This window comes from Pelodiscus sinensis, chromosome 1 (assembly GCF_049634645.1).
Source record: "Pelodiscus sinensis isolate JC-2024 chromosome 1, ASM4963464v1, whole genome shotgun sequence".
Classification (NCBI taxonomy): Eukaryota; Metazoa; Chordata; order Testudines; family Trionychidae; genus Pelodiscus; species Pelodiscus sinensis.
This window is the reverse complement of record NC_134711.1, coordinates 325394048-325410466: the sequence shown is the minus strand read 5'-3', so window position 1 is coordinate 325410466 and position 16419 is coordinate 325394048. Positions and strand designations below refer to the sequence as shown.

The window sequence follows — 16419 nt, the reverse complement described above, 5'->3', positions numbered from 1 at the left end:
AGTGAACTTCTTGGGCTGGGCTTGCTAAGTTTTCCTGGTAGTTTTGTGAGGCTGCCGTGCATGTTCATGGATTCTTCCACTAGCTGGCACTACAGCTCTTTTGTAGTCAGAAGAGCGAGTGAGCACATCAGGGAGACAAGGTGGTTAAGGTAATATCAGTTATTGGTCCCACTTCTTGTGGTGAAAGAGGCAGGCTTTTGAGCTGCTCAGAGCTCTTCTTCAAACCTGAAGCATCATAGCTTCAGTTCAAGGCTTCTTACTGTTGCTGAGCTATTAATGCTGCTAACACCTTAAATGAGATTGGAGATAGTTAAAGAACTTATGGGCCTAGGCCAGCCTCCCTGATGACTCAGGTAAGCTTTATCTGCTAGTGGTGTGTCCACCCTCCTGAGTAACACAGCAATGACCCGGCCATTGTTTGCTTTGGGAGACCACTCCACCATTTGTGTGGATTTCAACTCAGAATTTATCTTTAATTTCATGTCATTTAGGTACCAGCCTAAATAATCTCTTCCTTTTTGGCATTTCCACCCTACCAAAGACTTGTGGCGTTAACCAATGCTTTTACTTTTGTCGTCATAAACCTGTCTAGCTCCATAACTGTGTGTTACCCTTCTTTGGAAAGTTGGAGGGAATTTAAATACTGAAGTGTCCTAAATGAAGTGCTTTTGTTGCCATATCAGTTGCATTATGACCTGCTCAGATTATAATAGCTGCACAGGAGTAAACTTGGTCAGTATTTGGATTGACGCATAAGAACTGTCATTATGGGTCAGCAGAACATAAGAAGCCAGTAGTCGTCCTTGTCCATATCCTGTCTGTGCCAGTGGCGGGTACCACCTGTCTAGTGGACAAATATAGAAGAACTTAACCATGGTAGGAAGCCTCTTTCTGGCCCCCATGAGTTAGCCTAAGGGTTTCTATCCCTTGTGGACTGTCTAATTACAGTCTAATTACCATTTACATCTACAGTCTCATTGAAAGCTGAGTTCTGTCTCAAAGATGTCTTGTGGCAGTGAGTGGCGTAAAAATAAGAGGTTTTTTAATACTTGTTGCCTTTCAGTTTAACAGTATGGCCTTTGTTCTTGGATTATAAGCACTCTATTCACCTTCTCTATACAAGGCATTGTTGTGTGTTCTAGCGTATTACCTCTTCATTATTTCTCGTCACTCTTGTGGTCTTCCTCTGAGCCCTTCTGTCTCCGTGACTCAGGGAAATGCTCATTTATTTTTGATGACCCACAACTGGCTGCTGTTCCAGATCAGTGGTATGCCCTGCTCTGGAAAACGGCATTGCAGTCACTGGTTTCTGGTCCATTCCATGTACATTCAAACATCTTGTAGATGTGTTTACTGTCGTCGTTCATTGTGCAGAAGCTTTCCATTGAGCTGGCCACAATGACCCCTGCCTTTCCGAGTTAATTGGGATCCCCGAAACTTGTGCGTTGCTCGAGCTTGTGAGACCTCCCTAAAGAGCACCAGGATTCTGCAGGTGCAGAACCCCGAGAGAGCCTTGGTGCTGTGAACCCCGAGAGAGCCATCTGCCCTGAGCTGGTACCAAATCGATGTTCAGCCTGGTGCTAACCTGTGCTGTGCTGCTGGTGGTGCCATTTTCCAGCTGTGCCTGTCCTAAACACCTGTGGCTGTTAAAGGTCCCTGAGCACTCTTCATAGTAGATGCTGGATAGGATTAAACACAAGAAAAAGGACTGACGTCAGCACTGCGTGTCCTTTCCCTCATGGTGCTGAGATCAGAGCCATATCCTCTGTCTCGCCACATGCTCACGCGACTTCCCACCACTTCTTCCTGGGTCTGGCTTTCTCTTTTAATCCTGACCTGTTGTGCTCTTACCCACGTCACTGTCAGGACTGACCAACCCATCGGAGTCTGCACTCCCGCAGCATTTCCTTTGTGGGTGTTACTCAGATCTCCAATGTACATTTTCCTCTTGTGGCTGTTTCTAGATGCACTGTTCCTCTGTCTCAGTGCTCACATTGCTGAGGAACCGAGAGTTCGCTTGTTTTTCTGGTTCATCACTCAGTCAGGTGCATAAACCAGATAGACCCCCCCCCCCAGGTTTACTTTCCTTTTTTAATCTTACGGGTGTCTTCTGATTGCATTCCACACCACCTCTCTCTATTTGAGCCAGGCACTGAGAGATCAAATTCCATCCTCCCTTTTCCTGGATTCTGGAGCCCAGAGATTGGACACTTTGCATTTTTTTTTGTATACCCATCTAGTTTCAAGAATAACTCTTCAGTGTTCCCATTGCGGTTACACCCCATATGCAGTGTTGGCTTCCATGTCCTAGCCGGCTCCCAAGCTAGTAATTTAAGGTTGTGAAAACCTAACTGTGTTTCAGTTTTGTGTGTCTACAATACTGAGTTCAGCCTCCAACCTAAACTGGAATTTCTTCTCAAAGCTGCTCCCGTTCAATCCTGGATGAAACCCCTCTCTTGTGCTGGTGCGAGGTTTCCATTCATGTTTATAAAGTGCTTTGAGAGCGTGTTATAAAAGATGCGGTGGAAAAGCGAGGACAGCCATAAAACCTCAGATTCTTTAATAGGTAGTCTAATAACATGAAAACTGGCTGCTGGGATTGTGGTTAGAAGACCTGACAGACTGACTCAGAGAAATGGTCCATTTCACCCAGGATCCTGTCTCCCGCTGGTGACCTGTGCCAGGTGCTTCAGAGGGAATGACCCGAACAGGACAATTATCCAGTGATCTAGTCCCTGTCATCCACTCCCAGCTTCAGGCAGTCAGAGGCTTACGGACATCCAGAATGTGGCGCGGTGTCCCGCACCATCTTGGCACTCTCAAAATTAATTCCTCTTTTGTGAGGTGGCCTCTAACTTTATCTGGATTAGCAGGGCTTGACAAACCACTGTTTCTACTCACCCGTGGCGAGTAGATTTCAGCCGGTCGCTCCGGTCGCCCCGTTCACCAGCGCCGCACGCATGTGCAGTGCCAGTCTGGTGCATGCACGGTGCGGGGCTGGCAAGTTGAGCCCTGTGGATTAGAATCCTTGGGCTACTTTTATTGATTCTCTGAAAGCCACTTGTGGCCTAAGGGTGGATTTAGTTCAGAGATAAGCTGCATGAGTGGCCCTCCTTCATCTCAGGGTGCTGCAAGATTGTAATCAACACAGGGTCTCCCAGGAGAGGGGAGTTTTGCTAACTGCACTTGCATACCTAGAATATGCGGGGGTGCCAATTGAACCATAGTGGTGCTGTGATAGGATGCAGAGGGAGTGCCCGGCTCTCACAGTCAATGTTGTGTGCAATCAGCACCCACCTCACTTTGCACGTCCTTGCTTTACGTGTGTCACTTTAGTAATACTGGTCGGAAATAACATGGACCAAAACCAGCAGAATCTGGCAAGCCTGCATGTGGGCAATGGGAAACAACATGCCCCATGGGTCATGAGCAGAGCCCCGATGAGCTGCAGGTTGCAAACCACAGATCTGTGACTTCTCGCTTTCCCAGAGACATGTGGACAGACTCCATCGTCCTTTGAGACAGACCATTCCTCCTGTCACAGAGTAAGGTTTTCACAACATGAGCCCAAGGAACTAGGGAACGAAGGCTTCACACCTTCCTTTCCAAGCTGGCCTTGCCAGTCCAAGCATCGCCTCTGATGTCAGGCAGTCATCGGTTACTGAAGGGACAGAAAAAGACCTGGGAGCTATTGCGGGCGGCTCAGTGAAAAAGGCTACCTTTGTGTGCAGTCTCCAGTCAAGAACACAGTATTAGAATACATGAGGACTGGAATAAATACTACTGTGCGGTTATATGAAGCCATTTTTTTTGCCCTGCTACAATACCATGTTAAATTGTGGGCACCCTTCCTCAGATAAGAGATTCAGAGACTGGTAACAAAAGTAGCTAGAGGCGTAGGAAGATTTCCTTACAGGAGACTGAAAAGGTCAGAACTTTCTGGTTTGGAGAGGAGTTAACCAAGAGGGAACAAGATAGCGAGAAGGTAAATTGAGCACTTCTTATAATACAAGAAATGGAGAATGAAACTGAAAAGCAGAACACTAAAACTGAGACAAGGAATAGATTTTACACCGCATAATTCACCTTTGAAACATCCTGCAGCTAAATCAGTAAGACCCGGAGCTTTAGATATGACTAATCCTTTCTTGCATTCTGCTCCTCTGCTCATCTGACTAAAGGTTACGGTTGAGGGATGATTAGAAAGTTTACAAACTTGGTTTCAAGATGTAAGCCAGATCCTCTCTCATAAGGCTAAAGAAGAAACTTCCTCATAGGAAGACTGTTGCATAACTGTCCACTGTTTCACTTTCCTTGAAGCAATTTGTACTGGCCACTAACAGCTTGTAGATTAGCTGGCCCACTGGTTTGATCCAGACTGGTACTACTTGTATCATCAAACATATTTCTGCTGCTTCAAGCTCCAGTCAGTGACTTGTTTTGTAATTTTGGTGTGAATCCTTCCTCTCAGAAGCAGAAGGCCCTAAAATAGTATTTCTCATGCTGGTCTCCCACCTCCTCGGGGCTGAGAGAGGCTGTCCAGTGAGACGCAGCGACCGTGATGAATGAAGTGAGATTGGGGCTAAAATGCAGCCTGCTGGTTCAGTTTTCTTTCTGCCGACATACCGCTCCAGCTGTGATTTCTTCAGCTGAATAGGAGCAGGCCTGATTAATGTTTGGAAGGGAGGCTCCCAAGGCAGTCAGCCACTCACTCAAATGCCACATTGACTGACCTCCTGTCAACACCCAGCTATAGCTAAAAGGGGTGTCCAGTGGTGTGGCTGATTCAGCAGGCTGCCTCTTCCCAGCCTAGTGCTGGGGGAGCTGGGCTGCTGAAGAGGGATCTTGGGTCTTGCTCAGAGAATGATCCGGCTCGTGTGGGGCCATTAGCGCTCCCAAGGCTCTCTGCACAGAGCTAGGGGTGTCTTGTTCTGTTTCCTCTACGGGGGGGAGAGGTCACAGCTGCTCACTAACCCCGCCTGCAGTTTCAATTGGATTTTCCTCCCTTCTTTAAATGGCTGCCCTGGGCCATCCTAGAGGTGGCTGCACTCCAGGGGTTGCTGGATTCAGAGTTAAACTCACCTTCAAATAGCACCTTATTCTTTTTTAGCTCCTGCACTTTACATCGGATTCTCGGTGTGGCCGTCGTGCTGTGTAAACACACAGCTGAGATGTAAACAGCCAAGAATTTCAAAAGGAACTGACTGGTGGCTAAGTCTTTGGGTGTCTAGCATGACACCTCAGTGGGATCTGATTGTTCAGGGGACCCGTGCTTGGCATCTTCAGAGAATCGTGTCCCTTTAAGCTGTTTGGAGTCGGGCTCCCAAAATCACTAGTCACTTAAGATCTCCGTGCACTGCCCCCACCCCGAGCACCAACTCAGTACTCCCTCTGGCCAGTTGCACACATCCACCTGGGAGCCAGACTTGCTCCTGGATGCTTCCAGAGTGCCAGGACAGGCAGGAATCTTGCCTTAGTACCCCAGCTGCACTGCTTGCTGGGAGCTGCCGGAGGTGAGCCCCAGCCCTAAGCCACCCTATCCTGCAGCCCCTCTTCTACACCACAAACCCCTCATCCCCGGCTTTGCCCCAGAGTTCATACTCTAGTCAACAGATATAATTATGTTGAGTTGCAGGTATCAGCAATTTTCAACTGGGTTGTCAGGGCTGTTCCCCACTCTGGCACTCTGAGTGCAGATGGTAGGAGCTGCAAGAGATTTTAAATACCTTGCCTCTATAGCCTCTGCTTACCCCCCAAAAAAAGATCCCTCCCCAGAGTTACAGATGCACGGTCTCTAGAAGACAGGCTGTTACCATCAAGTGATTTAAACCCTGAAAAAACAGGTGGGAACACTTGAGTTCCTTCACGGAGGTACACCAAGCTCTTTTGCCCCAAGAGAGCTTGAAAAAAGAAACAAAAAAATCACAGAAAACAAACTCTCTCTCATAGCTGACTTCTCTGGCTAGGCAGACACACGTACAGAGACCTCCTGTTACCTTCCAGGACACAAGAATCAAATCATTGCCCTAAAAAAGATGATTTTATTAACAAAAAACAAAGATATCCTTCATAAAGCATGCTTGGTTGCTAGGTATTACAGAGCAACTAAGAAGAGAACAGATCAAAACACAAAGAATCATAGCTCTTTGGGCTGTAGTTTAAACATGATGGCTACGTCTACACTGGCACCTTTTTCCGGAAATGCTTAAAACGGAACAGTTTTCCGTTATAAGTATTTCCGGAAAAAAAGCGTCTACATTGGCAGGATGCTTTTCCGGAAAAGCCCTTTTTCTGGAAAAGCGTCTGTGGCCAATGTAGACGCGCTTTTCCGGAAAAAAGCCCCGATTGTCATTTTCACGATCGGGGCTTTTTTCCGGAAAACACTACTGGGCTGTCTACACTGGCCCTTTTCCGGAACAGTTTTCCGGAAAAAGGACTTTTGCCCGAGTGGGAGAAGCACAGTTTTTCCGGAAGAACACTGACAATTGTACAGTAGATCGTCATTGCTTTTCCGGAAATTCAAGGGGCCAGTGTAGACAGCTCGCAGCTTATTCCGGAAAAGTGGCTGCTTTTCCGGAATAAGTGGCCCAGTGTAGACACAGCCAGTGAATGGAGGAGGGAAGACATAGATACACATAGAGAAGTTTAGCCAAACAAGCAAAACAAAGAAAAATACCCTGATGGCGACTAAATACACATTTTTTCCCATTATTTACTCACGATTCCTTTATGGTTCAGTCCACTTCCATGCCCCGAATTCCTTGGAGGCAGGGTAGTCCTGCCTGGGTTTCAATCATTCTGTCTCCCAACTCCTGGCTTAAACTCACACACGGAGCAAACAGCAGTAGGTATGTATTTACACTTTAAATTTCAGCACTGTATCCCATTGGTTCTCCTGGCTTTCTGCCAACACCCCCAGCTAGCTGCCTAAGTTTAATCCTTTAGTTGCCAGGTGCTGGTCAGCACCCCTCCTCTCCATCACATGGGTCATGAGAAAAAAAGTTTGAAAACCACTGCCCTAGTGCACTGCAGCCACATATACCCCATCTCTGCAGAGCAGGGGTGGGGGCAAATAAAGAGCAGGACAGCATTCCCTGTCTTAGAGAGAGTGCAGGGCTTCTCTCAGAAACTTTCCCAGCAGCAAAAAGAACGAACACACACACACAGGGAAAAAGAACGAACACTCACTCACTCACACTCACACTCTCTCTCCCCCCCCACACACACAGTCAGTCTCTCTGTCACACAGACAGACAGAGCCTGCCCAAGACAAAGCAGACAGCTTCTTCCATTACTAAATAGTACATGCTTTTCTCGAGCAGTGGGGGTCCCTGATGGTTACAGGCTATAGTCGGTCTCCGTTTTCCCGTTTTCAAAGGCATTACATAGAAATACTAAAGCTTTATACTGATATGTGGGGCTTTTTCGACTTAAGCCTCACAGCTGTGGGCGAGGTCAGACTTTCCAGAGGAGGAACGAGGGGCTGGCGTTGTGGGTCAGCGGCAGAGCTGAGACTAGAAGCCACAAGATCCTGATCCAGGTCCTTGCTGTGACCACTGGGCCACACTCTCTGCCAGTTACACTGTAATCATGCACCAGAGTCCTTTAGTTCAACTGTGAGGAGTGAAGCTTTTTCTTAGTGGATGCACATTCTTATAAAGATGATGATACAGGTTGAACCTCTCTAGTCCGGCATCCTGGAGACCTGACTGGTGCCGAACGAGAAACTTTGCCAGACCCTTTGAAGTCAGTATTGTTCGGCAGCATTACCAGCACTTCCACTGCTTACTGGGCTCTTAGAGGACATTTAGGGGTAAATTAGAGCTAAATAATAGCACAGGACACTGAGTGCCAGGACTGGTGGCTGAAAACAAATTGTATGGGACTGTGGGAAATTTGGCCATGCCCATGATAAGTGGACATCCAGATAATTAAAATCATGCCGGACCACAGATGTTACTGGACCAGAGAGTGCCACACTAATGACGTTCAACCTGTAGCTAGCAGATGACACCAAGTAGGGAGGGATTGCGAATGTTTTGGAGGAAAGGATCGTAATTCAAAATGATCTAGACAAGCAAAAAAAATGGTCAGAAGTAAATAGGGTGAAGTTTAATAAGGACAAATGCAAAGTACTCCACTAAAGAAGGAACAATCAATTTCACACGTACAGAATGGGAAGCGACTGTCTAGGAAGGAGTACTGCAGAAAGAGATCAGGAGTCATAGTGGACTACAAGATAAATATGACTCAACAGTGTGACACTGTTTCAAAAAAAAGCCAATATCATTCTGGGCTGCATTAACAGGAGTGTTGTGAGCAAGACACGAGAAGTCATTCTTCTACTCTATTCTGTACTGATAAGGCCTCAATTGGAGTATTGTGTCCAGTTCTGTGTGCCACAGTTCAGGAAAGATGTGAAGAAAGTCCAGAAAAAGGCAACAAAAATAATTAATGGTCTAGAAAACATGGCCTATGAGAGAAGACTGAAAGAATTGCACTTGTTTAGTTTAGAAAAGGGGAAGACAGAGAGGGGACATGATAGCAGCTTTCAAGTATCTAAAAGGTTGTTACAAGGAAGAGGGAGAAGAATTATTGTCCTTAACCTCTGAATATAGGACAAGAAGCAAAGGGCTTAAATTGAACCAAAGAAAGTTGAGGTTGGACATTAGGAAAATCTTCCTACCTGTCAGAGTGGTGAAACACTGAAATAAGTTACCTAGGAAGGTTGTGAAATCTCCATCTCTGGAGATATTTAAGAGCAGGTTGGATAGACATCTGTCAGGGATGATCTAGATCAGTGGTTCTCAACCATGGGCCATATGGCTTCCCAGGGGCCATGCCCTACCTCTAGGGGGCCACATGGAAAAAGAGAACATTAGGTAAATTGTGTATCTTTTTTTCCAACTAACAGTGGCTATGAGGGGGGCCACAGAGGTAAACAAGGTTCAGAAGGGGGCCATGGGGAAAAAAACTGATCTAGATGGTGCTTGATCCTGTCGTGAGTTCAGGGGACTGGACTCGATGACCTCTCGAGGTCCTTTCCAGTTCTAGTATTCTAGGATTCTATGACTAATTCTGACTAGTTCTTGGCTTGTGTTCTCCCCATTTTCCCCTCCCCATCTTGTTCAGTTCTACAGTGCATCAGGAATGCCCACGAAGCACCTTTCTGACAGTGTCTGCGCCGTGTGTGGCCAACAGATCTTTGTAGATGTCAATGAAGAAGGGATAATAGAGAACACGTACAGGCTCTCCTGCAATCATGTGTATCCTTTGCTCTCCGTGAAGCCGCCAGAGAGCTAGCTCCCCAGGCAGCATGCCACCCACTGTGGGTCATTATTTGGAATCTGGTCAGAATTGCTGTTTGGGTAACTTCATACTACATTCCCCAACTTCCATCTTCAGCTGGATGCCAAATTCTTCCCTTATTGTCTCTAGAAAAAGACCACACATGAGCCAGGTGCACAGCCCTGGCTGCATTTCAGTAAGGGGTTGTGCTATTGATGACGTGCCTACTTATTTTCCAAGAATTGCATCCCTCACGCTCTGCTTTGGGAGCAGGCACAGTGTAAGTTTGCCTAGAATCGGACCACTGGGTCATTAGGGGATTTGCCAAGGGAAGGTATCTCTGGGTCACCAGTTCTAAACCCAGTCCGAGCTGGCAGTAACTCAGTAATTTACATCTGATTGTGTGGTCATTTATGGGAAACCAATTTGGTCTTGTCCAGTACCTAGTGGAGATGCATGCACACCACCAAAAGGAGCATGAATTGACCCTTGTTGATGCACTGTGTCCAAAGACCAAAGCTTTGCGGATAGCCATTTGGCCAATAGAGGCTGTCCCTCAAAGCAGGGTTTTAGAGGAACGATTACTTCTTCCTATGTGATGTTTTTTCTTGTCATGCTCCTCTTGCTTGCTTCTATCCTAGTTCTGTTTTGCTTTATGTGCATCAGGTGCAGGTATTGTTTGAGGAAATCTCCAAAACACACAACTCAGATTGAAAATACTGTGGTTTTCAGAACGCAACTCGCTTTGCAAACAGCGTAACCACGCAGTGTTCCAGTAACGCTGGAGCTTCCTGGTCCCATGCATGCAATGATTTGTGCAGTGTTCTCTGCTAAAGGTCTTGTGGGTTTTCTGCTGATAGCACAGTTAAAAAGCTGACACCCTGCTTACATTACTGGAGCTCAGCTGTCTAAACTTGGCCTTAAATAGAGGCCATGTTGCAAACAAGCGTATAGCGATGGGCTGCACTTGTCTTTAAGGCTAGAGCCACCTTTGTTTGGAATAAGGATTCGGGCCGAGTGTGAACACTGGTCCTAGTATGTGACACTTCATGAGCGGAGCAGTTTGGGAGGGATTGAGGGTATTCAGACAAAGCATTGTCTACAGACCGATAATCCTCACAGATCACGTGTCTGTTAAAAGCCAGGAGACTGCCATGTGCAGCATGAACTAATTCCATGACCTGCTCTTTAGCTGCCATGATCTAGTAAACAGACTTTATGGGACTACTGGAAACTTGGCGACATCCGTGATAAGTGGACATTCAGCTCACTAAAATCATGCCACACCAGAAAGTGCCAGACTAGAGAAGTTCAACCTGTACTTTAAAGTACTGTGTATACTGCAGCAATTGCTGTTCCTAAACTATATATTGATATCATCGCTACTTCAGGGAAATTGGACTCTGAAGGCTGCAGTAACGTGCACACAGGTTTCTTGTCTTGAGACTAAAAAGGTGGGACTGACGCAGCGTTGATTGTTCAGCAGTTGAAGAGCTGCACTGAATCACAAACCAGTCTGAGCACTGAGATCAGCAAAAAAAGTCATGTATAATGTAATGGTCAGACTCCTGGGCAGGAGCAACACTCATAGGGGCTCGCAGGGGCTATAGCCACCCAAAATTTGCCTTAGCACCGCCCCCCCCCCCACCCAGCACAAAGGTCAGACATTATGCAGAAGTGAGGGTGGAATAGGAGGGCTTTGCCACCCTTGCTTCTGCAGTTCTGTGCTGCTGCTGCCCGTAGCGCTGCCTTCAAAGCTGGGTTCCCAGCCATCAGCTACTGCTCTCCAGCTGCCCAGCTCTGAATGCAGCACCTACTGCGAACAGCAGCCTAGGAATAAGGGTGTTAACAAGCCGGCTGTGAAAACTATTTGTATGTTTGTAAAGTGGGGGCATTTAACAATGTATTTGTTAAACACTGGAATAAATTGCCTAGGAGGTTGTGGAATCTCCATCACTGGAGATATTTAAGAGCAGGTTGGACAGACACCTGTCAGGGATGGTCTAGATGGTGTTAGGTTCTGCCATGAGGGCAGGGGACTGGACTTGATGACCTGTCGAGGTCCCTTCCAATTCTAGTGTTCTATGATTCTATATAATGTTTAACCAGTTAACTGATTAATGTGGGGAGGGGGGGATCTGCTCTGGCTGAGCTGGAGTACTCCTGCCTTTGGTGCGCCCGAGCTGGGGCTGCTCCGGCCGGGCTGGAGTCTTGATGCTGGAGCAGCCTCTTACCTGCAGCGGGGAGCTGCTCCACCCCCACCGGTTTAACCATTCACATCCCTAGTTGTACAGGGGCTGAAACCAAGCAGGACATTTGAGTCATGGTGGATGTGTGTTGCCTTATATAATGTGAAAGTGAAAAGAGGAAACAACAAGCGAACAAGCAGTACTTGACTGGCTTGGAGAAGCTGTAATTAGTGATGTGGAAATAGATAGTATTGGTTATTCAAGAACAACAGATTCATAGAACAACGAGCCTTGTGGATAAGGGAGAAGTGGTGGATGTCATATACCTAGACTTTAGCAAGGCATTTGATACGGTCTCGCATGATATTCTTATTGATAAACTAGGCAAATATAACTTAGATAGGGCCACGATAAGGTGGCTGCATAATTGGCTGGATAACCGTAGTCAGAGAGTTGTTGTTAACGGTGCTAAATCCTGCTGGAAAGGGATAACAAGTGGAGTTCCGCAAGGGTCTGTTTTGGGACCCGTACTGTTCAATATCTTCATCAATGATGTAGATATTGGGATAGAGAGTACGCTTATTAAGTTTGCAGATGATACCAAACTGGGTGGGGTTGCGACTTCTTTGGAGGATAGGGACATAATTCAAAATGACCTTAGCAAGTTAGAGAAATGGTCAGAGGTAGACAGGATGAGGTTTAATAAAGAGAAATGCAAAGTGCTCCACTTAGGAAGGAACAATCAGTTCCATACATACAAGATGGGAAGCGACTGTCTAGGAAGGAGCATGGCGGAAAGGGATCTAGGGGTCATAGTGGACTACAAGTTGAATATGAGTCAACAGTGTGATGCTGTTGCAAAAAAAGCAAATATGATTCTAGGTTGTATCAACAGGTGTGTTGTAAGCAAAACTCGTGAAGTCATTCTGCCGCTCTACTCTGCACTAGTTAGGCCTCAGCTGGAGTACTGTGTCCAGTTCTGGCCGCCACATTTCAAGAAAGATGTGGAGAAATTGGAAAGGGTACAGAGAAGAGCGACAAGAATGATTAAAGGTCAAGAGAGCATGACCTATGAAGCCAGGCTTCATGAACTGGGCTTGTTTAGTTTGGAAAAAAGAAGATTAAGGGGGGACATGATAGTGGTTTTCAAATATCTAAAAGGGTGTCACAAGGAGGAAGGAGAAAATTTGTTCCTCTTGGTTTCTGAGGACAGGACAAGGAGTAATGGGCTTAAAGTGCAGCAGGGGAGGTTTAGATTGGACATTAGGAAAAAATTCCTAACTGTCAGGGTGGTCAAATATTGGAATAAATTGCCAAGGGAGGTGGTGGAATCTCCCTCTCTGGAGATATTTAAGAACAGGTTAGATCACCATCCCTGACAGATGTCTTAGACGGAGCTTGGTCCTGCCTTGAGGGCGGGGGGCTGGACTCGATGACCTCTCGAGGTCCCTTCCAGTCCTATGATTCTATGATAGTGGTTGGCATTGAGCCTAAAGTTCGAAGAAAGAGAGTGTTTTATAGAAGGAGATTTTGGAAGCCAGTGGGGTGGTGAATGACACAGGCAGCAATCTATCCCTGGATGGCTGTTGCCAACATAACAATGTATTCTCTTACTCTGACTTCCTTACTCTAATTTAATCTTCAACTTCTAGAAATATGGGGTGTTAGTCATGGCTGGAATTTCCCCAATGTGTGATGCCCCCCGATGCCATGACAAGATGGTTGGCTGAGGTGCTGGATAGGCAGCCTAGGACCGGTTCATGGAGTCAACAAAATAGAAGATAGTCTCAATTATTTTCTACTTTCTCAAGTCCTGTGACAAAAATCCCCTGAGATCCTGCAGGGTAAGAGGCAGAGAGCTGTTGGTCTGGAAGCAGGATCAAAGAGCAGCGGGAATAAATGGCCAGCTTCCGACGTGGTTGGAGAGGCTAATGAGGTGCCCCGAGGAGCTGTAGTAGAATCAGCATTTTGTGTTCTCTTCCAGCTGCCCCTTCCTCATTAACTAAACTCCTTTCAAACCAAGTGGCGGGTCTGTACTCCAGTTCAGTGGGGATAGCGGTTGGCTGTTCTTTCCTGGAGCTGTAAGCACGCGGATAAACCTGGAGCAGTCGGTGCACTGCCCTTGTGCTCAGTCCATGCAGTCTGGGTTCACGGCTAGTTGCTAGACCGCAGAGGCATGCTGAGATTTGGAAACACAGAGCTCAATTCTAAGCTCAAGAGGGGAACGTTCTGTAGTGGTTACAGTCCCTTCTGCCCCGTCCCTCCAGCCTCTCTATATCGGCCACTCTGTCCATGCTCAGCCTTAGCTTCAGCCTGAATGGTTTAGGTCTGACACAGTTATAAACAACTGAAAACAGTCTTACAATGGAAAGCCTTGGGCAGTCTAGACTAGGAGAATTGCAGACGGTGCAAGTAGACAATCATGTCTTTCCCACTGTCTTCCCCACCATTAAACCTGTTTCGTATGCCAGATCCTGAGGGATTAGCTGGCCAGGTTGATATTCTCGGTTCTGTCAGTGACATGGCTACTAAGGATGTTAAGGGCTAGTCAACTAGTCACTTCCTCCCCCCCCTCCCTCTTTGCTGCCTCTATCAGATAGAAGCAGCAAAGGGGAGAAGAGGTACTTCAAAACGGCAGCACCACACAGGTGAGCTGGGGATCAGCTGTGCGACTGCCACTTTGAAACCCCAAGGCAGCGTTTCAAAGGGGCAGCTGTCACACTGCTGATCCATGGTTCAGCTGTGCGGCACTGCCCCTTTAAAACACCGAAGCGCCTGGAGTCAGCTGCGGACTCCCCAGCTAACCCCAGGTTCCCCGCAACATTTCCTCAGAACCCGGGGTCAGCTGAGGACTGACCCCAGGTTCTGGGGAAATGTTGTGCGGAACCTGGGGTCAACTGGGGAGTTCCCAGCTGGCCCTGGGTTCCGCTGAAATGCCACACGGAACCAGGGTCAGATGGGGAATCCCCAGCTGAGCACACCTGGCTCATGCATGGTTCCGTGCACAGTAGCAAGTCTAAATTCATGCTGAATTATTTGTGTTGCTGCCAATGTGTTTTTAAGTAAACAAATACATGGCTGCTTATGCAGGTCGGAATGGCTTCCTCTGTGATTCGAGCAGGGCTTGTGTACCGGGGGGTGCTGAGTTCTAATCCCAGTGTTCCTGCTCTCTTGCTGTGTCTCTTATTTCCCCCCCCACAAGCAGCTTCCCTTAACTTGCCACCCTTCAGATTCCACGAGTTCTGCATCCGCGGCTGGTGCATCGTTGGGAAGAAGCAGACGTGTCCGTACTGCAAAGAGAAGGTGGATCTCAAGCGAATGTTCAGTAACCCGTATCCTTTTCTGGCCATGGCACCAAATCCCAGCAACTTCCCTTTTCTTAGCCTTGCACCTTCACAGGGAGCCACAAACTTATTAACCAGTCGACACAACAGCCCTGCCCTGGAGATGGGGTGGAGAGGAGAGGAACACCTTGCTTCTCATCCCAGCTCTTCCGCTCCTTCTCTGGCTCCTCCCTGAAATCGGTGACCAAACCATTGACTTGAGTGAGGAGCAAAGATCAGGTCCTTTGAGCACAAAGTTGGCACGGGGAAGAGGAATGAGCCTGCCAGTCAGTAAGGAAGCCCCAAGCTCTAATTCAGGCCCTGCCAGTAACTTGGACAAAAGGTTTCCATGTCCTTAATCCCTCACCTCTAAACAGGATGCTTCTCTCCTTCCTGGAGTGAGTGACATTTGCATAATGCTTCAAACTAGAGCCCTGTGTAAAGGGGACCCAGGATAGGTTTCTCTACCTAAGTTTTGCTTTTCCCTTGTCCTAAGCCTCAGCTGTCTATACTGCTCTCTCCCTTATATTAATGTTGATGGAATAAAGGGGCTGCAGGTGTTAACAAGACCCAGTTTTAAACAAGATCTGGGGGGTTAGTGTGCCCAGACAGTGGCCTGTTTGGTACCAGGCAAACGCCCCATTAAAAAGCCTTGTAACCTTTTCTGAAAGCGGCAGATACAGCAGGAAAGCAGGTTAAAGCAGTGGAAATGTGATGTGTCACATTTGTTTTAACAGCGTCCCTCATGCCCTTTCCTGCGCTGGAGGGAGTTTTGGGAGGGAAAACCCCTTTGTTGGGCCGGCTGCTAGATCGTGTCAAAGCGCATGGTGCTTCTGCTGTTTGAAAGGCCTCTCTGCCCAGCTGCTGCCTGGCATTCAACTGGAGCCAGTAAAGTGATGGAGTCATCTGGCCGCCTCTATGGTCTGCTGGGCCCTTTCTCAGGATCAGGGGGATGAAGTGGGTGTCCCAGGAGCAGGTGGAAGTGGCAGCCATGATGGAAGCTCACTCTGTTAGCCCCCACCTTGTCCACCACCCGTCTCTCTCCCCACAAAGCCAGACCCAGACAAGAAGTGGGAGTGGAATAGCCCCTCCCCTCACTATTTTGTCCACCAATTAGGCTTACTAGCCATACACCAAATCTAGCTCTAACTTCTGGCTCCAGAGCTCCTGTTCTTATCAAGCAGCATCCCAGCACCATTCTTAAATTGTGTCGACATGGCCGTTCTGCTTGGGCTGATTCCGTCCGTCTCCCGTTGGCTCCTTTCCCCATCCACGTGGGTTATTAGAGGTGACCGCATCACCTGATGAAGGTTTACCTCGCACCACTGAGCTCCCACTTCAGGTTCACTTGTAGGGCCAAGTGTCAGACACCCCTTAAAAGATCCTGCCCCCCTGTTAGCACATCCCCTCTGCAGGCTGCACACAGGGATGATGCAAGCACTTCTCTCCTCCCATTGTGCATGGGCTTGGCTTTTATTAGGGCGGGTAAGGCTACAGCTACACTACAAGCTTTGTCCGGAAAAGCAAATGGTGCGCTTATATGCATATGTTGCATTCTCATTTGCATTTTCTCTTCCGATCCTTTTTGCGGAAGAGGTTTTTATGCAAAAAAGCGCTGT

The 16419-nt window shown here is 47.5% G+C and overlaps 1 protein-coding gene across 1 annotated transcript in view; it reads left to right on the top strand.

Annotated features, from left to right (window-relative positions):
- RNF121 (ring finger protein 121) overlaps positions 1-16419 on the top strand; it is a 39406-nt gene that overhangs the window by 18274 nt on the left and 4713 nt on the right. The window contains exons 7-8 of the mRNA XM_075919655.1: positions 9133-9266; positions 14708-14809. Coding sequence (XP_075775770.1) covers positions 9133-9266; positions 14708-14809 — 236 coding nt within the window. The remainder of the gene's footprint in view (positions 1-9132; positions 9267-14707; positions 14810-16419) is intronic.